General features: G+C 44.3%; 1 protein-coding gene across 6 annotated transcripts in view; it reads left to right on the forward strand.

Moving 5' to 3' along the window:
• Nucleotides 1-10,012: 10,012 nt before the first annotated feature.
• ZSCAN2 (zinc finger and SCAN domain containing 2) overlaps nt 10,013-22,319 on the forward strand; it is a 51,271-nt gene continuing 38,964 nt past the window's right edge. For 5 of the 6 annotated variants that reach the window (XM_053596241.1, XM_053596242.1, XM_053596243.1 and 2 more), the window contains exons 1-2: nt 10,021-10,101; nt 12,543-13,052. In XM_053596241.1, coding sequence (XP_053452216.1) covers nt 12,647-13,052 — 406 coding nt within the window. In that variant the 5' untranslated portion in view covers nt 10,021-10,101; nt 12,543-12,646. Of the gene's footprint in view, nt 10,102-12,542; nt 13,053-22,319 lie in introns of all 6 variants that reach the window. The other variant, XM_053596240.1, reaches the window with a different exon arrangement.

Genomic DNA, 22,319 nt, shown 5'->3' on the forward strand with positions numbered 1-22,319 from the left:
TTGTTAAATAGGGAATCTTTTCCCCACTGAATGTTTTTAATTGGCTTGTCAAAGATCAAATAATGGTAAGTACCTGGATTCATCTCTTGGTTCTCTATTCTGTTCCAGACATCTACTTCTCTGTTTTTGTGCCAGTACCAGGCTGTTTTGACTATCAATTTGTAGTGTAGTCTGAGGTCTGGTAGCATGATTTCTCCTGCTTTGTTTTTGTTTCTGTGTAATGTCTTGGCAATTCGAGGTTTTTTCTGATTCCATATAAAACGAAGTATTATTTTTTCAAGATCTTTAAAGTATGACAGTGGAGCTTTAATAGGGATTGCATTAAAATTGTATATTGCTTTTTTCTGATTACCATCTGCCTGAAATATGGATGATCATCCTTTCACCCTGAGTCTATATTTGTCTTTTAAGGTAAGATGTGACTCTTACATGCAGCAAATATCTGGCCTGAGTTTTTGTATCCAATCAGCCTCTTAAGAGGACGGTTTAAGCCATTCACATTAATGGAGAATATTGATAAGTCTGGTAAAATTTGGGGTATCGAGTTTCTCAAAAGTCCAGTGGACATTTTTAATCCTTTCCACACTGTGGAAGTTGGAGTTTGATCAAAAGTTTTTGAGTGAGTTTACTTTTGTGGTAGAGATTTGGGCTGGTCGTTATGAAGGATAAGTCTGAGAATATCCTGAAGAGCTGGTTTGGTTATAGCAAATTTCTTCAACATATGAATGTCATTAAAGTATTTAATTTCTCTATTATAAATGAAACTCAGATTAGCTGGATACAGGATCCGGGGTTGAGAGTTATTTTGCTTTAGGACATTAAAAGTCGATGACCACCCTCTTCTGGCTTGAAAAGTTTCAGCAGAGAGATCTGCCGTCACTCTAATAGTCTTCCCTTTGTACGTAATGGATTTTTTACGTCTGGCTACTTTCAGAATTTTCTCCTTCATATTAACTTTAGTGAAGTTAATTATGATATGCCTGGGGGATGTCTTATTGGGATTGAGTCGTGCTGAGGTTCTGAAACTGTCTGCTATCTGAATTTGAGAATCTCTTGGCATGTCTGTAAAATTCTCTTTCATAATTTCATGGAGAAGGGCCTCTGTGCCATCACTTTCAGGGATTCCAATGAGGCAGATATTAGCCTTCTTCGAATTATTCCAGAGCTCTCGGAGAGAATGGTTCATTTTTGCTCTCCATTTCTCTTCCTCTTTGAGAGTTTGGGAGTGTTCAAAGGCTTTGTCTTCAATGTCAGAAATCCTTTCTTCTGCTTGCTCCACTCTGTTACTGAGGGATTATTCTGTATTTTTCAGATCTTTGAGGGCTACAAATTCTTGCTTCAGTGCATCAAAATCTTTGGTGGTTTTGTCTTTAAATTCGTTAAATTCTTGAGACAACTTTTGAATTTCTGCTCGAATTTCTAATTTTGACTTTTGAATTGCTGCTCGAATTTCTAATTCCAAATTTTCCTCTATTTTTTAAATCTTGTTTGCAATCCAAATTCTGAATTCAATTTCTGACATCTCGGCCAGCTGTTTATGAATGGGATCTTCAGTTACATCTGCCATATATTTCCTTGGGCGGGGGGGCGTTGATCTATTCAGGTTATTCATGTTACCAGAGTTTTTCTGCTGATTCCGCCCCATGATTGTTTCACACCATTTGATTTTTACCCTGGAGCTTTGTGGAGGACCCATACAGTGCTATGGCCTGAGAAACTGGGGCTCTGTTTGGTGTGGTGGGGCTAAGTGGTTCTGTCTTGTTTTCAGCTGGTTTCTGTTCGACCCTAGTGAAACAGTTACTCTGGGTTGAAGTCTCAGCTGTGGAGAAATGCCAGCAATTAAGTCACCCTGCTCCCCACAGGCAACAATTGGAAAAGGAAAATCAAACCTTCCTACAACCACACACCCAGGGCACCACCTGAATAGTCCTCAGGCGATTGGCTCAGTTCAAAAGGTCCAAATCAATTGTCTTAGTCAGCACCTGTCTCAGGTGAGAGAGTTTAAAAGGTCTCTGGCAACTAGATCACAGGGATCTGTTGACAACTCAAATATGACTTGCTCCAGTGCTCCGTGAGGTCAGAGGACCCATCCAGCAAATACATTAGTCTGGGAAGGTTGATGCCTCCTTCCCCACCTTGCATCTCTGTCACACCCAGTCACTGATAACCCTGCAGGGCTGTGACCCAGTTGCCTCCAAAGAGCAGACACTCTAGGGGATTGCACCTGCCTGAATCACAGGAAGATCTATGTCTTCTCAGCCAGGCCACTGCTCTCTGCCACTATCCAGCAGGGGGACGTGAGGCCTGACAACCTCGGGCACTTGATGGAGGCTGGGGCTGTTCACTCAGTTCTAGCCCCACCCCTGATTGATGTTACTGACAGAACAGAACAACTTTGCAAAATTTGTTTCTGTCCTGGATAAATTCCCCTGCAGAAAAGTTATTTTGAGTTCACAGAACCTGCGCCTCAGACCCTGTCTTTCATGCTCCCCTGTAGTTTGTATTTGCAGCATGGTTAGCTGTCAGTTCTAGCCTCCTGCCCTCCTTTCTCTAGGCTGATGATCCCTTGAGGGCCAGGTGTGTCTTAGGCTCAGTAAAGCAGTCCTCTGGGTCAGCCCTGCCCTGGGAATCTGCCGGCTCTGTGCGTGCGTTTTCTAGTCCCCGCGCTCCACCCAGGCCGGTATGCTTCAGGCAAACCCTTTACTCACGTGGCCTGTGTTTCCTTCCCCAATCTTTTCTGCCAGTGGCTGCCACCAGAGAAGATGCCCAGCCTCCTCTGGTTGCCAAGAGAGACAGGGGGTGTGACTCCAGAATATCCAGAGGTGAGCCCTATTGTTGCAAAAAACGGCTGCTGCTCTGTGCCTCAGGGCCCTGCCACTCCGGTGTGGTTCCCTATGAGCTGAGCATCCTCTTCTCACTCCCATGCCACAGAATCAGCACTGGCCAGTAGCAGTCCATGCCCTGTCGCACCTCTTGAGAAAATACCCAAGAATCTGGACTCCTGGGGGATAGGCTTCCAGACCTCAGAGTGAGAGTGGAGGGGAGTACTGCTAGCTCAGAATTGCAGGTAGAGAATATACACAGTTTTATGCCTGGCAGAAGAGCGCCATGGCACCCTAGTAGGGAAAGTAGCTCCAGTTTTTAGAGGGTCTCTCCCGTAGGATACAATCAGAGGACTTTTGAACTCTGCTTGTTTGTTTATGGAGTACTCCGAGCCATTCACATGGGGGAGGGGACTCCCGTCTGCTTGGTGATGGATTATGTACCTTTTGTTTGTATCCTTGGGGTTGCAGCTCAGGCTTGATGTGCGTTCTTCAACCTTCTCTCGGCACAGCTGTAATCAGCTAGGTTACTTGCTAAATTTCTGTCTTTTAACTCTCCTTTTGGATGGGAGCCTCTGTGGAAAGCTGGCTTTAGTCAGCCATCTTGCCTCCACGCCCCCCCCCCCTTTTTTTACAGACAGTCTCACTTTATCACTCCTCGGTGGAGTGCCATAGTGTCACAGCTCACAGCAACCTCCAACTACTGGGCTTAGGCGATTCTCTTGCCTCAGCCTCCCCAGTAGCTGGGACTACAGACATCTGCCACAATGCCGGCTATTTTTTCTTTTTTGGGGGGGGGACTTAAATATGGCTTTATTTTATTTATTTATTTATTTATTTTGAGACAGAGCCTCAAGCTGTCACCCTGGGTAGTGTGCCATGGCATCACAGCTCACAGCAACCTCCAACTCTTGGGCTCAAGTGATTCTCCTGCCTCTGCCTCCCAAACAGCTGGGACTACAGGCACCTGCTACGATGCCTGGCCATTTTTTGTTGCATTTGGCCAGGGCTGGGTTTGAACCCACCACCCTCAATATTTGGGGCAGGCACCCAACCCACTGAACCACAGGTGCAGCCCTGCATTGGCTTTTTAATTAAAAAGAAAAAAATTAACTTTCTTGTGTGTGTGTTTGTGAAGCAAACCAAACACACATAGTAAAAGCCCATTAGTAAGAGGTGAAAGACCAAAAATAAGAAATTATTCCAGGACATGAATAAGGAATAGAAGCCCAAGTTCTGTGTAGGCAATGCGGCTTTTATTCCACTCAGGGACGAGCTAGCTGAGTTCTAAAAGGAAGTCAGCATGTGGATGGGAATATAAAAGTTCAGAGAGGTAGGGATTGGCACACTCATTTCTTCCTGAGCAGGACGTTCTATTTGGGTGGGTTCCTACATTCAACCCTGTCAGTCTTTGGCACCAAACCACCCTCTGAGGATGTTCCAACCTCTGAGGATCAATAAATCTCATAGTTAGTGGCTTCAATATCTGTAATAGGAGGAGTCACAAGTCTGCTTTAACAAGCCAGATAGGGAACTTGTCTTTAAGCCACCTCTGTTTATCAAGTGCACTGGTTTTACAAAAGATTACTATGAGGGTGTGAAGTCTGCATGTGGGTGAGAAAGAATTCTTAGAGTTTAGGACAGAAAGAAACACAAAGTTTATTTTATGCCTTTGAAGGAGGGCACACAGCTCCAGAAGTACGTCAAGCATTGGCCCTGAGGCCCACAGGTCAAGATGACTTTGACTCTTTATCAGAGCAGGCTGAGAAGGGTGGGGGAAATTCATGATGCAGCCCAATTAACAGAAGACAACTGAGAAGCTGTTGAGTTTGTCCTTTTCTAGCAGGTTGATAACAGGAATTGGTTTCTTCTTTCTTCTTGGCCATAGATTGACAGCGGGAGACACTTGGTGTCATCTCTCCTTGTGGATGTGGGGGAGGCTGTACCCTGCTGCACGCTCAGGAGCTTGTCAAGCTTGTTTCAACAAACTTAAAAAAGCTTTTTACAGGCAGTGGATTTCTGGCAACAGTCCATCAGATAGTCTGTCCTTTCCTCCCCTTTCCCTAGACTCTTTTTCCCTTTGGAATGTGAATTGACCAGCTCTGGCAAATGTTAATGAGGATTTATTCCTTCTTTTGTCTGTTCAGCTTCTTTTAATTGCTAGGTAAATGTCTCTGTAAGAGAGATATTCATGTCACTAACCTTGGGAAAGGAATTCATACTGTTCTAAGAGGCTGCCAGTTAGAATTTTTTCTTGTTAGCCCAGTCAGCAAGACCATTCTGTCAGTTACAAGATTTGTTTTTCTTTCCAATGATCCACTATTTTAGTGGTAATTTTCTTCCTATAAACCAAACAGGCTAGGTACCATAAAATGTGGACACATTTTAAGAGATCTTGTTGAAAGCAAAATCAATCAGTGCCAAAAGGTGTATGAATTACAGGTGAAATGGATGTGTGTAGCATGTCTAGGGACACTTGACCAGTAACAGTCTAGTAACCAGTACCACTTGACCAATATTACTTTGAAAAGTTAGATAACATCTCTAAAAATATGTGTACATTTTTTGGCACCCTCTGTATATATGTATGTATGTGTATATATTTGAATTTTTTTCCTCTCCTTTTTTATCTTATCTTTACATAAAACTTAGTCTTTACTTATATAGCTTGGAGAGCATTGAAGATTATGGAGATAAGTCCCCTCTAAAACACACCCCAACCCAAGCCACCCCTGGTGCCACCCTTGCTTCTGTGTCTTGGCAAGGAGCATCTCACACTGGGACTTCTTCCTCTTAGTCATTTTGTGTAGCTCAGAATACCCGTGTGTCTTCCCACAAATATCCTTGAATAGAGCAGTTCAGAATAGGTTATGGGAACTAGCCAGAGATGATAAATTCATTCTCCTCCCTTCTCTTGGCATAAAGGAGCTAGAACGGGGCCTGGAGTGTCCATTTCTGGAGAAGCCCAGGCCAGCACAGGACAAATAAGAGAAAAGCCAGCATCCTCTGAGGAGCAGCACAAGGTCCAAATGCCCAAAGCTAAACAGCCTCCCTCCATCATACTATTAATGAGAAGTACTAATAAAAAACAGAAAAGGGGGGTGGCGCCTGTGGCTCAGTGAGTAGGGCACTGGCCCCATATGCCGAGGGTGGTGGGTTCAAACCCAGCCCTGTCCAAACCGCAACAACAACAAAAAAAAGGGGGGGAAGAAAAATTTCATCCTCCCCACCAAATGTCTGCTCTAGTTATTGTTTTCACACTTGCATGTGTCATGTCACAATTTCACAACTGTTCACTGACACTCTTTAAAAGAAATGCTTCTCTGACCCTGTTCCTCACTTTCTCTCTTGGTCTGGGCATACTTATGATGAGAGTCCCCTTAGTTTTTTTCTTCTCCTTAGGCCAGTCTTACAATATCCTACAACACTGTCCATTTCAATGATCTTTTTCCAATCATATTTTACGGCCCTGGGTTTTTGTTATAACTAGCAAAAATAAGACATAATACCCCATGTACAACCAGGAGATACTCTTTTTTTTTTTTTTTTTTTTTTTTTTGCAGTTTTGGCTGAGCCAGGCCTGAACCCGCCACCCCCGATACATGGGGGCCAGCGCCCTACTCCTTGAGCCAGAGGCACCGCTGGAGATTCCTTTTTTTTTTTTTTTTTTAAATGGTGTCTCACTCTCTTTCCCAGGGCAGAGTGCTGTGGTGTCAGGCTAGCTCAGAGCAACCTCAAACTCCTGGACTCAAGGGATCCTCCTGCCCCTGCCTGCAGAGTAGCTGGGACTACATACAGGCACCACAATGCCAGATATCAGCTAATTTTTCTATTTTTTGTAGAGACGCTCTTGCTCAGGTTGGTCTGGAACTCTTAAGCTCAAGTAATCCAACTCCTCCCAAAGTGCCAGGATTACAGGCAGGCATGAGACACTGCACCCAGCCAGAAACTTCTTTTTTACTCTGACATCGAGGAAATAGACAGGGTTAAGCAAATGGGGGTCTTAGGTAAGAAAATGTACTTCCTGCATCTTTCTAGGCCCCTCTGCTTCAATGCCTGGGCCTTATCTGCTCAGGGGTCATTACTCCTGATTGTGATCAGTTATTATGGAAAGTAGGTTCTCTCCACTCCCACCCTCATCAAATCTAGATGAGCTAATGGCTCCTGAAGGCCTTCGGTTGAGCATTCCTTGGGATGAAGTCCCTTCATGGTGAGCATCTAAAAACCTGTAGTGACGCTATTACTGCCTGTTCATTTTTCCTAATATGTCTCCAGCCTCCAAAGTAGAGGATCTGCCTTTGTGTGCGGTATTAGTAAGAAAAGCTACAAGCCAGGGCCGGTGCCTGTGGCTCAAGGAGTAGGGTGCTGGTCCCATATGCCAGAGGTGGTGGGTTCAAACCTAGCCCCGGCCAAAAAAAGAAAAGCTACAAGCCAGATCCAATCCTCTCTCACCCTGGTGCATCTGAGGGGTATGCATGTGATTCGGTCTCAGTCAACCAAATGCTCTTTCCCTGCACTTGGAAATCTGGAATGAGAAAGACCAAAGAACAGAGATGGGAGTACTACCACCAGAGATCAATCATGGGTGGACAAGCTGCACTATTCCTGCTAAAAGATTGCTGTTGTGGCTCTTGGGGCTTCTTTCTTTTTTGGTTCCTAACTGTTCTCAAGTCTCACCTTTCAGCTTCCATCTATTTCCATGACAATCTCTCAGTAAGTCCCTTTTACATAAGTTAGCCAGAATAGTTCCCTGAAGCTTATAACCAAAAATGCTCCCTGGGACAACACAGCCTCTCTCACCCCTGTGGTTTTACCAGTGGAGAAAGGAATCACTTGGAGGAGCAACCTTGAAATTGGCTGTATTTCTAGGCTTGCCTCACTGTCCCAGATCCAGCTTCTCAAAATTGAGCACAAGAAAGAGATGGATGGCTCTAGGACTCTTCAGTGACAAGCTAGTGCCAGTTCTTGTGGTCAAGGGTTGACTTGGAATAGAAGCAGAGGTAAATGGACTCTTAGACTGCTGGAAAGTTTCAGCTGGGTAACACCCCCCCCCCCATCTTTTCTTTTTTGTGGAAATTTCCATTCCTGGTAAGGATAGACAGTGGAGAGACAAATCTTTATTAATACAATGTCATCCCCCCAAAACATCATCCTCAATCATTGTGTGGATCTTCCTCTACAGGAGTGGTGGTGGCTGGAATTCTGCATCCAGACACTTAGTGCAGACTTCTCAGGCCGGCGAGGAGGTGGTGATGTTTGCATGTGGTCAGTTAGGACTAATTACCAGGGTGTAGCTGTTGGGTAAGAGGATTCACTGGCAGAACTTGACTTTGCATCTTTGTATTTGAATTAAAGAAGTTAATTAGTGAAAAACAAGTGAATTTCAAATACTCAATGGAGTACAGAGGGCTTTCTAATGCAGAACTCAGAAGCTCGAAAAAGACAATATTAACAAATGTGAGTCATAAAAACATCAGATTTCTAAAATGTTGTTTCGGTTTTTTTGAGACAGAGCCTCATTCTGTTGCCCAGGCTAGAGTGCAGTGGTATCATCATAACATGTGCAACCTCAAACTCCTAGGTTCAAGTGATCCTCCTGTCTCAGACCCAGTGTAGCTGAAACTATAGGCATGTGCCAGCTACCACATCTGGCTAATGTTTCTATTTTTTGGAGATGGGGGTCTTGTTCTTGCTTGGGCTGGTCTTAAACTCTTGGTGCAAAGTAATCCTCCCCCTCCCACCTCAGCCTCCCCAAGTGCTAGGATTACAAGTGTGAGTCACCACACATGGCCCAAATTTCTAAATTTAATAAATCAGCAATAGTAGCAACGGTTATAACAAAGAGATAATTTTCTTAAATGTGAACAATTAGTTCACAAAAGGTGATATTAAAGTCACCAATACACATGAAACATCTCTCACTCATAAATTAATGAAATTTTTAATGTAGTCATCTGATTATGTGTGCCTCTGATAGCCACTCTGTACAAATGCACACAATTAAAGATGTCTTTCTTTCTATTCTTTGATTTTCCACTTGGGTTTCCAGACAGTTTCTCACTAGTTTTCACGCAGTGTTGGGAGCCTTTTCTTCAACAGGGCGGACCTTGACAGAGGCCAACCTCCTACTCTGCCAAGACCCTCTCCAAATGCTAAGATTGTCAAGTAAGCCACACCATGATAAGCACTAAAATGAAGCAGTGGCCATGTGTGGTGGTTCATGCCTGTAATCCCAATACTCTGGGAGCCGTGGAGGGAGGATCGTATAAGCTGAGGAGTTCTGAGACCTGCCTGAGCCGGAGAGAGACCCCAGTCTCTACTGAAGGGAAAAAAAAAAAAAAAAAAAAAACTAGCGGGGTGTTGTGGCTGGCGCCTGTAGTGCTGGCTACCCAGGAGGCTGAAGCAAGAGGATCACTTGAGCACAAGAGTTTGAGGTTGCTGTGAGCTGTGACAGCATGGAAAGGCACTCTACCGAGGGTTACAGAGTGAGACTGTCTCAAATATAAATAAATATTTAAAATAAAGGAGTAGAAGAGGTGTGCTAGGGTCGATGTCTCTGCGTAGCAGGGGAAAGATAGGGCGAGCTCCACAGAGCCGACAAAAGAAGGGGCCCTCCCGCACAGGGGGCGGGGCACAGCTGGCAGTCCTTCTGCAGGATCGCCACGTGTGAAAACAAAGGGGTGTGCTAGGGCCGGGTGCACGCGCACAGCTGCAACATAGGCCGTGGGCGATGAGAGGCTCTTCCTTCGCGGATTCCTTTCCTGCTCAGCGTTTGCTCTCGCTCGTCTGTAAGGGTCCTAATAATACTATTACCTGACACACGCTTCACTCTGAAAAGGACTTTCAAGTAGTCCATCCAACTTTCGCGTTTTATAGGCCAATATGCAGGGGCCTTAGAAAAGCGAAATGTCATAGTTCTGGCCAACACTGGGGTCCTGACGGCCAGTCCACGGATTGCCTGCCTCCAGCCCTCTAGCATTGCCCCGGCTACCCACCCTAACTGCAGTTGCGGCTGGCCTGCGGTCGGGCTGCTCTCCCGGTAGACTACGACTCCCACAATGCCCGGGACCCAGCCTCCTTCCCGCCTTCTGGCTGGACGCTGTCTCAGCCAGTAGGAAAGCAGAGTTTCCAGGGGGCGTTCTCGTCAACCAATGAGCGCGGTGGTGGGCGGACCCCGCCCGTCCATTGTTCTCGGTGCCCCACGGATAGAGCAAAGGTGGACCCCGAGGGGCCGGGCGGAGTGCTGGGGCCGCCAGGGCAGGACGTGGTCTCTGGAGAGGTGAGCCAGAGAGAAAGACCTGGGCCTGAGGGGACCCAGGGGAGTAGTCTGAGGCCAGAAAATAATGGGCCTGGAGCCAGAAGCTGGCAGCTCGCTGGGGGAGGGGTGTTGGGGGGCGCTGTTGGTGTCCGCGGGCCGGGACCGCTTGGCAAACCCACCCGAACTCTTCTCCCTGACGGAGAGCTCCTTGCATATTCCCTGGGAAGCGCAGGGTTTGGACTGGAAGGGATATTCGACAGCATCTCGCGCAGCCTCGTCGTTTTACACAAGGGAAACAGGTTCAGTACCACAGGTCACCCAGCGAATTTGCTACCTGGGCACGGTTTTTCTGGGCTCTGGGGTAGGAAACAGTTCTGCGTTCTGTTATGCCTGTGTTGCTTTTAGTTACTTGGGTACTTGGGTTGATACACGTATTGTGCTTCGGTTTTCCTACTAGCTGTTTTTGCTTTTTTTTAGCTTTTTCTACTTTTTTCTCTCTCTTTTTTTTTTTTTTTTTTTTGAGGGGGATTATCTGAGTCTTTATGATGTAGCAGTAAGTAATAATTTTTAAACTAATCTTTTGTTGCTTTTATAATATTTATTTTAAGTCGTTTGTAATTCAGCTGCTCTTAGTATTTTGCAGAGTTGCCAGCCAGGTCTTTTTTTCTTCTCTGTGTGTTCGTTTTTAAAGAAAATCGCAGTTTTATTGTGTCTGTGGGTTTTCTGCCTGGTAGGTTATGTTTTTATCTATTGCTTTCATATTAGGAAGATTATCTTAAATCATTAATGACTAATAATCTTTATCAGTATGACTTTTTTAAGGCTTAAAAATACATCAACATCTGAGTGTGCGAATCTTAAATTTCATATGTATGCTCTTGTGCAACCTTTGCCAAAGACATAGAAAATTCCCAGCACCTCAGAATGCTCCTTTGAGCCCCTGTCCAGTCATTATCTTCCAGAGGTGGCCTTTATTAAGTTAGCATAATTTCCAATTTACCAGTCCTCTGTTGCTGATTTTTAAAGAGCCAATTTTTGCAGTCAAAAACAGTGGTATGGTTGAATGTCCTTGCCAATAAAATCTTCTTGCAAAGATGGCTTTTCTGGGTTTTGTTTTTTTCTTTTTTTGAGACAGAGTCACCATAACTCAGTGCAACCTCAAACTCCTGGATTCAAGTGATCCTCCTGCCACAGCCTCTGGAGTAGCTGGGACTATATGTGCATGCCACTGTGCCTAGCTAATTTTTTTTTTAATTTTTTGTAGAAATGGGTTCTTGCCCAGTCTGGCCTCCCAAAGTGCTAGAATTACAGACATGAGCCACCACACTCACCCCAGATGGTTATTTTTTAATATAAATTAATAAGAGGCCAAGACTGGATCAGACAGTACAAATATGTTTAAAAGTGTAAGCTGAGCTTGGTGGCCCATGCCTGTAATCCCACTACTCAGGAGGCTGAGGCAGGAGAAGCTTGACACCAGCCTGGGCAACAGAACAAGACCCTCTCTTAAAAAAAAACAAAAAAAAAAAACCCTTTATACTTTAAAGTATGGTAGTAACATGATTGAGATGCTGCCTTCCTTTCAATGAAGTTCATAATGCCCTGTCACCTGATCCATTGCTACTACTCAAGATGTCACCATAATGTAAGAAGGATGAGTGTTATTATCTATTAGGTGGTCACTGAGGTTATGTGACTAAGTTGTATGTTAAGTCAAGGCCACTTGTTCAGCAGCAAGTCTGAATTGAGGGTGGTGCCTGTGGCTGAACAGAGTAGGGCACTGGCCCCATATGCCGGAGGTGGTGGGTTCAAACCCAGCCCCAGCCAAAAACTGCAAAAAAAAAAAAAAGTCTGAATTGACTTAGGGCAAGATAACTCAGGCTTAGGGGTTTTGGTGGGGGTGGTGTGTGAATGATTTTCCATTTCATTTTCTTTCTTTTTTTTTTTTTTTTTTGAGACAGAGTCTCACTTTGTCACCCTTTGTAGAGTGCTGTGGCATCATAGCTAACAGCAACCTCAAACTTTTGGGCTCAAGTGATCCTCTCACCTCAGCCTCCCAAATAGTTGGGACTACAAGGTCCGCCACAACACCCAGCTATTTTTTTAGAGACAATTTATCTCTCTTGCTCAAGCCCTGTCTTGAACTAGTGAACTTAGGCAATCCACCAGCTCCATCCCAGAGTGCTGGGATTAGGCCTGACCCACCTCCACTCCGCCTAATTTTGCATTTCTAATATTCATTCTTTGAACTTTTGAAAGACCAATGCTATATTTTCTGTATCTTGTCTTACCATAGGGAGATATGTTTTCAGGAATAAGCCATTTTCTCCTTTAAGAGGGACAGGAAATGTCTGTTGATTTGCAGATATAAAGATCACTTGGTGGCCTGACTTGAGCTGTTGTGGCTCAGATTGCTTTAGGATAGTCTACTTATGGCTTCTGTTCTCTTTCTTGTTTCTCAGCAGGACTACTTGTTGAGATTTGATGAGGGAGGTGTCTTCTCAGAGAGCCTGGCTGGAGAAGACTGAGGTTCAAGGCCTGAGTGATTACTCCAGGAACGTGGATAATGGCTGCAGAGATGCCCAGAGTGACCACTCCCCTTAATCCCTTGGTCCAGGTGCCTCAAGAAGAAGAGGGACAGGAGGAGGAGGTCACCACTATGATCCTGGAGGATGACTCCTGGGTGCAGGAAGCTGTACTGCAGGAAGATGGCCCTGAGTCCAACCCCTTTCCCCAGACTGCTGGCAAGGGCAGCCCCCAGGAGGAAGCAGTGGCTGGGGCACCACAGGGTGCACTTGGCCGCCTCCGAGAGCTGTGTCGGCGCTGGCTAAGGCCAGAGGTGCACACCAAGGAGCAGATGTTGACCATCCTGCCAAGGGAAATTCAGGCCTGGCTACAAGAGCACAGGCCTGAAAGCAGCGAGGAGGCAGTGGCCCTGGTGGAAGACTTGACCCAGACCCTTCAGGAAAGTGGTGAGCCACAGAACTTCATAGGGAGAGGGTAGGAGCACGCATCCAAGGTGTGGAGCATGGTGTTTATGGAGAAGGCAGAGGTGGCATGTAGGACAGAGGAGGGGACAGTATCATTTCTCTACTTTGCAGATAGCTTATTCATTACCCTTTTAATGCCCTTTTAATTCTGTGAAGTGGTAGTTCTAGAACTTCAGTATTAGAAGGGTTTAGAGGACTATTCTTGGAGAATATTTATATACATGGTTTTTACTTACATGTTTATTTGGAGTATTGGGGAAGTTGGTGGAGGTTGTAGGGTGGAGGTTGTATAAGCCATCTCTTGACACTTTCTCTGGTTTTATAATAAACCTCCTCATAGTTCCAGCAATTTTTTTTTTCTTTTTTGAGACAGTCTCACTTTGTCACTCTTGGTAGAGTTGCTGTGGCATCATAGCTCACAGCAACTTCAAACTCTTGGGCTGAAGTGGTTCTCCTGCCTCAGCTTCCCAAGTAGCTAGGACTATAGGTGCCTGCCACAATGCCCAGCTACTTTTAGAGATGGGGTGTCGCTCTTGCTCAGGCTGGTCTGGAACCCATGAACTCAGGTGATCCACCTGCCTTGGCCTCCCAGAGTGCTAGGATTACAGAAGTGAGCCACTGTGCCTGGCCTAGCAATTATTAATATGCAAACCAAATAATATGATTTTCTTCAATATGATTGTTTTTATGAAACCCAAGATAAATAACTAGGGATTTTTTGTGGTATAAAGTCATCTTGGGCTCCTAAAAGAATAATTCAGAACTGTAGCTTTTGTCTCCTTTGTTACATAAGTTTTAGGATCCTGGCATGCCATTTAACTACTCTGTCTCCATTTTGGTTTTCAGTTGTTAACCATTTGATTCCCAGATATTTACTTTAGATCTACCTGTGCCGCTAGGACTGTGTCAAGACCCAGGGGATATGGGCTGCCTTTGTGCTGGTAAGAACTATGGAAGTTCAGAGCATTCTTGTAAAGTCAGTGAAGGCTTGCTGGAGCCTGAGCAGGAAGGAGTCAAATTTGGAGACATACAGGGCAGGGAAGAAGGTGTGGAGCTGAAAAGAGTTGGGCTGAGCAAAGTCCTAGAAGAGCAGAACCAGTGTGTTCCTTCAGGTGACAGTGAAGAGGGCTGTCTGACTGGAGTAGAAAGTGTGTTTTCGGGAAGTTGTAGATAGTAGAGTTTGAGGAAGGGTGGATGAAGGCTGGAACCTCAGCAGGTTCTTGAACTGGGGCCTAAGAGGTGTGGGAGGAAGCTGAGTTTGGTAACAGGATGTAGGTTTGGTTTGATTAGAGTAGGGAAAGGCTAGAAGCAGGATAGCAGCCAGGAACCTGCCTGGTAATCGGGCACACAGCAATGGGGTCGGCCCCTGATACAAGTGAAAAGGAGCTAATAGTAACAATGGCTAGTATTTCTAGAGTTCTTTCTGCAGGCCAGGAAATATGCTTAGCATCTAATAAGCAAAACTCATGTAAACTTAACAGCCTATGACGATAAACAAGATTGTTATCACCAGAGAAGTTAAATGAGTACCTTAAGATCATGCAGCTAAATGGGAGGCCAAACGAAGATTTGAACTTACATGTCTGAGGACATGGTCCATGTTGTTAAACAGTTTATCACATGTATGATGCCAAGTGACAGTTCCTAGTAGGGTGTTAGAAGAAGGGGATGTAGACAGGATTAAGACAAAGTGACTAACTCCCGGACATCTAGCCTAAAGGATTCAGAAGACTGGGCAGGGTACCAGGCACATGCTTTGGGAGTCTGAGGTGGGAGGATCACGTGAGGTCAAGAGCTCAAAGTTATAGTGAGCTATGATTACACCAGTCTGGATGAGAAAGCAAGACCCTATCTCTAAAAAATATATATAAAGAAATAAGCCTGGGAAAGTAAGGGAAAAAGAAAGGAAAGGAAGGTGGTTTGGGGCAGTGGTTATGCTAACTTCTGACGAAAGGGACTGACATTGAGGGCTTACTGTGACAAAGCCCTGTCCTGGGCACCTTATGTGTCCATCTCACTCAGAGTTCTGTTAGGTGGGTGGGATTGCTATTTCATAGGTAGAAAATGGAAATTCAGCAAGGTCACACAGCTATTAAATGATAGAGCCAGGATTCAAACTCTGGTTCCACATGTGTTTGGTAGATTCTAAGTTTTATTCCAAGTGAAGTACTTGATTTTTTTTTTTTTTTGCCCTGAAAAATACCTTTTAATTTTGTTCCTTCTGTTTATAAAACTCTCTCATCCTATTTCAAAACTTTGTTTCCTTGCCTCCTAATGGATGTAACAAATTTATAATGAACTTCAGGATCTTCAGTCAAATATCTTGGGGGAAACAGAGTGTTTGAGGGCTGAGGAGATACCTCTGCAGTAGCTGTGTGGTTGGGAGGCACAGGGCAGAGGTCAGGTCTCAGCAAGTGTCTGAGGTGACTACAGCCCTTCCCACCTGACTTGCTATGGGGGCTTTGTACCTGGACATCCAAGATGGGGACCATCCCAGACAAGTGGGTTTGTCAATCCCCTGACTCTTCTGCCTTTTCAGTTATTTTTGCTGATCTTTTAACAGATCCTCCCAACCTTCCCTATGGCTGCTCACAGGAGTCATGGCACACATCTTTCTCACTTCTCAAACATTTGCTCAATACAAGACCACTTGACTTCTCTTCTGTTTATCCAGCCTGGGACTTTTGTTCACATTTACCCAGCACAGGACATTTCAAAACCTGGGATAGCAGTGGTGGTTTAATGTTTGACTAATAGGAACCTCTGGGTACTCACAAAGAATCTTAGAATTCCAATTAAAATCAGACATATGTTAATGGTGGCAGAGCACATCTCTATTTGTAAATGTTTCCCAAAGATGTTTTAATCCCCATAGCCAGCCTTAATCCAGGCTTTTGTATTTCACACCTGAATTTTTGCAGCACCCTCCAAACTGCCTTCTGCTGCTTCTCTTTCATTAAAACTCTTCCACTCTTACCTGAGTGCTGAGGACACTCTTCTACATAAAACTCTTCATTAGTTTCTCACTGTCCACCAAACAAGGCATGACCTCTTGGAAAACATGGCCAAGACCTCCCCTGCAGCCTAGGCCATCCCCTTCCCCTCATTCTGTAGCCTCGACTGTGTTCAGATCATACCTTGCCATTTTGTGAACATAACCTGTACTTTCTAGCATTTACCTTTTGCTCCTGAATTTTTGGCTTGGATTCTCCTTGTCTCATCTCTATGTGATAAAATCCCAGTTGTCTTTTGGGTGCCCACACTTGGAGACCCTCTTCATAAAGCTTCTCTTAAATTCAGTCCCTCTCCCTTGTCCCCAGTTCCACACACGGGAGCATCTCAGATCACCTCTGCTAGAAGTCATCTCTCCCTGAACATTTGGACTCTGTCCCCTTCTTCCTCCCTCCCCCTTCTGTCTCTCCTATCTTTTCCGCTCTCCCCACTGTCATGAACCTCTGGGCCTCAGAGGTTCTGAGTGAGAAATGTTGGGCTTGCCACCCAGCACTCCAGGATTTAAAAAGCCTTTTAGGTCAGCAGTTCTCAACCTGTGGGTCACGACCCACAGGAACCGTATTAAAGGGTTGCAGCATTAGGAAGGTTGAGAACCACTGCTTTAGGTGATCCTGATTCAGATTCCACGTTGAGAACCTCTGCACTAGGTCTCTGGTTCTCAAACTTGGGTGCACATCAGAATCACCTGGGTACCTGGAGTCCACTCCCAAGCTTCTGATTTAATGGGTATGGAGTATGGCCCACGCAAGGGATTTTTGAAAGCCCCCGAGAGGGTTCTGTTTTCTACACAGCAAAGTTTTAGAGCTTGTTACTCAAAGGGTAGTTGGTGAACCAACAGTATTAGCATCACGTGGGACTTTGTTGGATATGGAGACATTCAGTCTCTTCCAAGCCCCTCTGAAGCAGAACCGGACAAGGTCTTCTGGTGATTTGTATGCTCTTGGGAGTTTGAGAAGCACTAGCCTAGACAGAAAGGAACAGAGGTTATCAACTTCAGACCTACTATTGTCCAATCATTGAGCCAAAGAGTTACAGGTGACTGCTCCTGCCATCGCATCATCTGGCTTTCAGTGTTGCAAGCTTCCTGCCCCAGCAAAATGCTCCCTTAATGACCACAAATGAACATATACATTCGTTTTTCTTAGCCAGGAGGGGCGTGGGGAGTGTTGGAGGAGTACAAAAGTATATGTCTTTTTAGAACCAAAATTCTTAGTTTCAAAACAAAATTACTGTTAATGTATATCAGACAGAACTCTTATGGAAAAGTTACATAACTGTAAAGTATTTGGCAGTCTTTCATTTAAACTGATGACAGTTCATTGTTGTTTTTACCAGCAGTTAGTCTTTTAAGCAGCCAGAGTTCAGGTAGAACAATCAATACTCCCAGTTACTCAGGTACCTTTAGGTCTCTGCCAGGTTTGCCAGGGCAGTGCTCCAGGAGGGGAGAACCCAAGTCATAGTGAAGCTGGGCGTAACCTGTATCAGAATCATTTCTCTGTTTTAGACCAATAACTCTAACTGCAGTGTTGAGAAACAGTGGTATGTCACAGTCAGGCAGGAAGGGCTTTAGAAGAATTTGAGCCCACACAAAAGCACCAAAGTTAGTGAACAATATATTTTATTATAAATTAACTATAGCAAATTCAAGTTTATCCCCAAATCAGCAGTTTTCCTCATGGTCATTGTAATATGCTTTCTAGCAGGGGAGAAGAAGTAGGAGAAGAAGAAGAAGGCCTGTGGCCAGGCAGGAAGACTTGCAAGGCCATGTGAACAGCCATAGGAACATGCCATGCGTGTAATCCCAGAGCACACATGGAGGGCATGAAAGTACAAGAACTGTTGGCTTTGATTGAGTTACAATTGCAGCTTTTGTCTATTAGCCAATAAAGAGAGAGGTCCTGTGGTATGTCAAAAACCATTCAGTGAATAGTTTTTGGACAGTGGTCTAATTATTTTGAAAAATCAAAGATTAGATCCCCACTTCTCAACCTACATGGAAATAGATCCCTGCTTCACAGATTAAACAAAAATAAATTCCAGATGGATTATAGATCTAGACTATACAAGATCTGAAATGACATGTAAGAAAATATTTTTGTAGGCTTGGTCACTCAGTGGTTAGGGCACAGGCCACATACATTGGGTCTGGCAGGTTTGAACCCAGCCCGGGTCTGCTAAACAATGATGACAAGTACAACTACAACTACAACAACAAAAAAAGCCAGGCGTTATGGCAGGCGCCTGTAGTCCCAGCTACTTGGGAGGCTGAGGCAAGAGAATCGCTTAAGCCCAAGAGTTTGAGGTTGCTTGTGAGCTGAGACACCATGGCACTCTACCGAGGGGCAACAAAACAAAAACTCCATCTAAAAAAAAAAAGTAAAAGAAAATATTTCTATAATCTTAGGGTGAAGAAGGACTTCATAAGCAATATAGAAATCATCAAAGCTAGATTAGAATCATAAATACAGAAGAAAAGTCATTTACATAAAAAAGATACTATGAACAAAATTAAAAGACAACACAAAGACTGGGAGGAGGGCCAGGCGTGGTGGTTCCCACCTGTAATCCCAGCACTCTGGCAGGCCAAGGGGAGCAGATAGCCTGAGCTCATGGGTTCAGGACCAAACTGAGCAAGAGTGAGACCCCTTCTCTAAAAATAGCTGGGTGTTGTAATGGGCGCCTGTAGTTCCAGCTACTTGAGAGGCTGAGGCAAGAGGATTGCTTAAGCCCAAGAGTTTGAGGTTGCTGTGAGCACTCCATCTAGGATGACAAAGTAAGACTCTGTCTCAAAATGAAAAGGACTGGGAGGAAATATTTGTGATAAAGCCTGTAATGTTATAGATCAAAGAGTCAAAATCCTTGGCTAGGCACAGTGGCTCACACCTGTAATCCCAGCACTTAGGAGACAGAAGCAGGAGGATCCCTTGGGCTCAGGAGTTTAAGACCAGCCTGTGCAAGAGGGACATCCTGTCTCTACAAGAACAGAAGGAATGGCCAGGTGCAGTGCACAGGCCTGTAGTCCCAGCTACTTGGGAGGCTGAGGCAGGAAGATCACTTGAACCCAGGTTTTTTTTCTTGTTGAGACAGAGTCCCACCCGATGCCCCTGAGCAGAGGACAATGGTGTCATAACTCACGGCAACCTCAGACTTGGGCTGTGGGCATCCTGCTGCCTCCGCCTCAGGAAGCCACTGGGATTATAGGCACTCGCTGCGGCACCCAGCTGGGTTTTTCCATTTTTTTAGAAGTTGGGGTGAACCCAGATTTTTGAGATTGCTGCGAGCAAGGCTGACACCACAGGATGCTAGACTATGTAACAGAGCAAGACTCTGTCTCAAAAAAATAAAAAGTCAAAATCCTTGAACTGCTGGATTTCTATAAACTCATAAGAAAACTCAGCCCAGTAGAAAAAAATAGGCAATTTAGAAATGAAAAACTACAAATTATAACTGTATGAAATACAGAATACCTACCTGTGAATTATTATGGAGATAACCATTCAATTAAGATACTATTCTCTGTCTTTCTGAGCATTTAATTTAATATTTTAAAAGTAATTTTCAGAATTTTTTTAGTAAGTAATGTGTCTCTTTTTTTTTTTTTGAGAGATAAGATCTGACTCATAGCGCAGGCTGGAGCATAGAGGTGCAATCACAGCTCACTGCAGCCTTAAACTCCTGGGCTCAAGCAATCTTCCCACCTTAGCCTCCCAATTAGCTGGGACTACAGGTGCACACCATCATGCCTGGCTAAATTTTTTCTTTTTTTTATTTTGTGATGACAAGGTCTTGCTGTGTTGCCTGCCTAGGCTGGTCTCAAACTCCTGAGCTCAAGCAATCCTTTCACTTAGGCCTCCCAAGGTGCTGGGATTATAGGCTCAAGCCATCAGGCCTGACTTTGTCACCAATTTTAAATTTGGTAGAGTACATAAATTTATATAGACGAGCCATATATTCTTTTCTTTCTTTCTTTCTTTTTTTTTGAGACAGGATCTCTATCACCTGGGCTAGAGTACAGTGGCATTATCATAGCTCACTGCAGTCTCCAAATCCTAGACTCAGATGATCCTCCTGCTTCAGCCTCCCAAGTAGCTGGAACTATAGGTGCCTGCCACCATGCCCAGCCAATTTTTCTATTCTTGTAGAGACAGGATCTCTACATTAGAGAGAGCCTCTTGCTCAGGCTGGTCTTGAACTCCTGGCTTCAAACAATCCTCCAGCCTGGGCCTCCCAAAGTGCTAGTATTACAGGTGTGAGCCACTTTACCAGACTCATGTATTCTTTTTTATTGAAAATACAACATAAAATTGACTATTTTAACCATTTTTAGGTATACTGTTCAGTGGCATTAAGTACATTCACATTGTTGTGTTACCGTCACTAGCTTGCATCTTTAGAACTTTGTCCACTTCCTAAACTGAAACTCTGTACCCATCAAACAACTCTGCATTCCACCTTACCCCCAGCAGCTCACCACCACCATTGTTTGGTCTTTATGATTTTGATGACACTAAGTACCCACAAGAGGAATCATATAGTATTTGTCCTTTTGTATCTGGCTTATTTCACCTAGTATAATGTCCTCAAGATTCATCCATGACAAAGGATGGTTCAGAATTTCATTCTTTTTCAAAGCTGAATGTCTCACTCTTATGTGTGTGTGTGAGAAAGAGAGACAGAGAAGAGAGCAAGAGGGAGACTTATCCATTTATCCGTTCGTGTTAGTTTAGGTTGTTCCCGCCTTTCATTCATTGTGAATAATATATGAACGTGTATGTACAAATATCTGTTCAAGTCTTGGCTTTTAATTCTTTGGGGCATATATACCCAGAAGTGGAATTGCTAGATTATTAAAATGCTATTTTAATTCTTTTTGAGGGACTGCCATAGTGTTTTCTGCAGTGGCTGTACTATTTTACATTCCCACCAGCAATGCACAAAGGGAGAACCATATATTCTTTTTTTTCTTTCTTGGATCTTTACTGTAAAAACCTAGATAAATTCTTCTGAGACTCTCAGACAGACTTTTGACAATCTGTTTTGCGTTCGAAAACCTGAATGTAGTCACAGATGAGTGGATGTGGGTCTCTCTGTTAATAAGGGGGTAATTCAGTACTACATGCAAGAACAACAAGCTTGTCGATTGTTTACAATAAAGCATACGATTTAATAAAATGGATCGATATTCCATAGTTACTGATTTATATGCTTGTGTAACAGTGGTGACTGTCAGTTACAGTAAGCATCGTCTTCTTGGAGAGGCACTCTGCCCATTTGCTTTTCCATCACCTGCTTTAGTTCCTTTGTGATATTTGTACTATCTGAAATAAGAGAATGTAGTAATGAATAAAGAATGTATTTTTTGTGAGGTTCATGAACTTTGAAACTACACGCCATACTCCAAAGCCCTTGTTTTAAAGTCTCTACGTAGATGGGGGACATCTTCCCCACTTCAGTAGTTTTAGGGGAGATCAGTAACATTTGAGAAGTGAGATCTGTTCTTTCCTATTTCCTTAACGCCTGACTCATTTCTGAGTTTTCTCTAGTGTCTATCTGGGCCTTCCAACCACTTGCTCAGGTTCCTCAGAAGCCACCTTTTTGGCTCAGTCCCCATATTCAGTGGGTAGAGTGCCAGCCACATACACTGACGCTGGTGGGTTCAAACCTGGCCCGGGCCTGCTAAACAACAGTGACAACTGCAACAAAAAGCCGGGCATTGTGGCAGGCACCTGTAGTCCCAGCTACTTGGGAGGCTGAGGCAAGAGAATCGCTTAAGCCCAGGAGTTGGAGGTTGCTGTGATGCCATGGCACTCTACTGAGGGCGACAAAGTAAGACTCTGAAAAAAGAAAGAAACCATCTCTTTGTATGCAGTTGTGGCCATAAAATATGCTCATCCTGGCATCTTGGAATAGCAAACACTATTTCTACCAGTAAATTCCTTTTTAAAAAAATCCCCTATAATGTCATCACCACTCAAGCATGTTGGTGAAAATGTTATCCTTGTATTTGATCAAAATCAGGTTCTGAGTTGTCATTTTCTTCATTGATCACTGATAAATGAAGAAGTTGCCTGTGCCTGAAAGTGCTGTACTTTGTCTCCCTAATGTCACAGGGGCCAGCCTTTCTTGAGGAGCTGGAAGGGATCTGGGACCTTTCAGACCCTTCTCATTCTTCCTAGCTAAATGACTTTTTCCCATTTGGAGGACCTTGTTAAGGCAGATCACCTGAAGGGCTACTCT

This window comes from Nycticebus coucang, chromosome 6 (assembly GCF_027406575.1).
Source record: "Nycticebus coucang isolate mNycCou1 chromosome 6, mNycCou1.pri, whole genome shotgun sequence".
In the NCBI taxonomy this organism is placed as follows: Eukaryota; Metazoa; Chordata; class Mammalia; order Primates; family Lorisidae; genus Nycticebus; species Nycticebus coucang.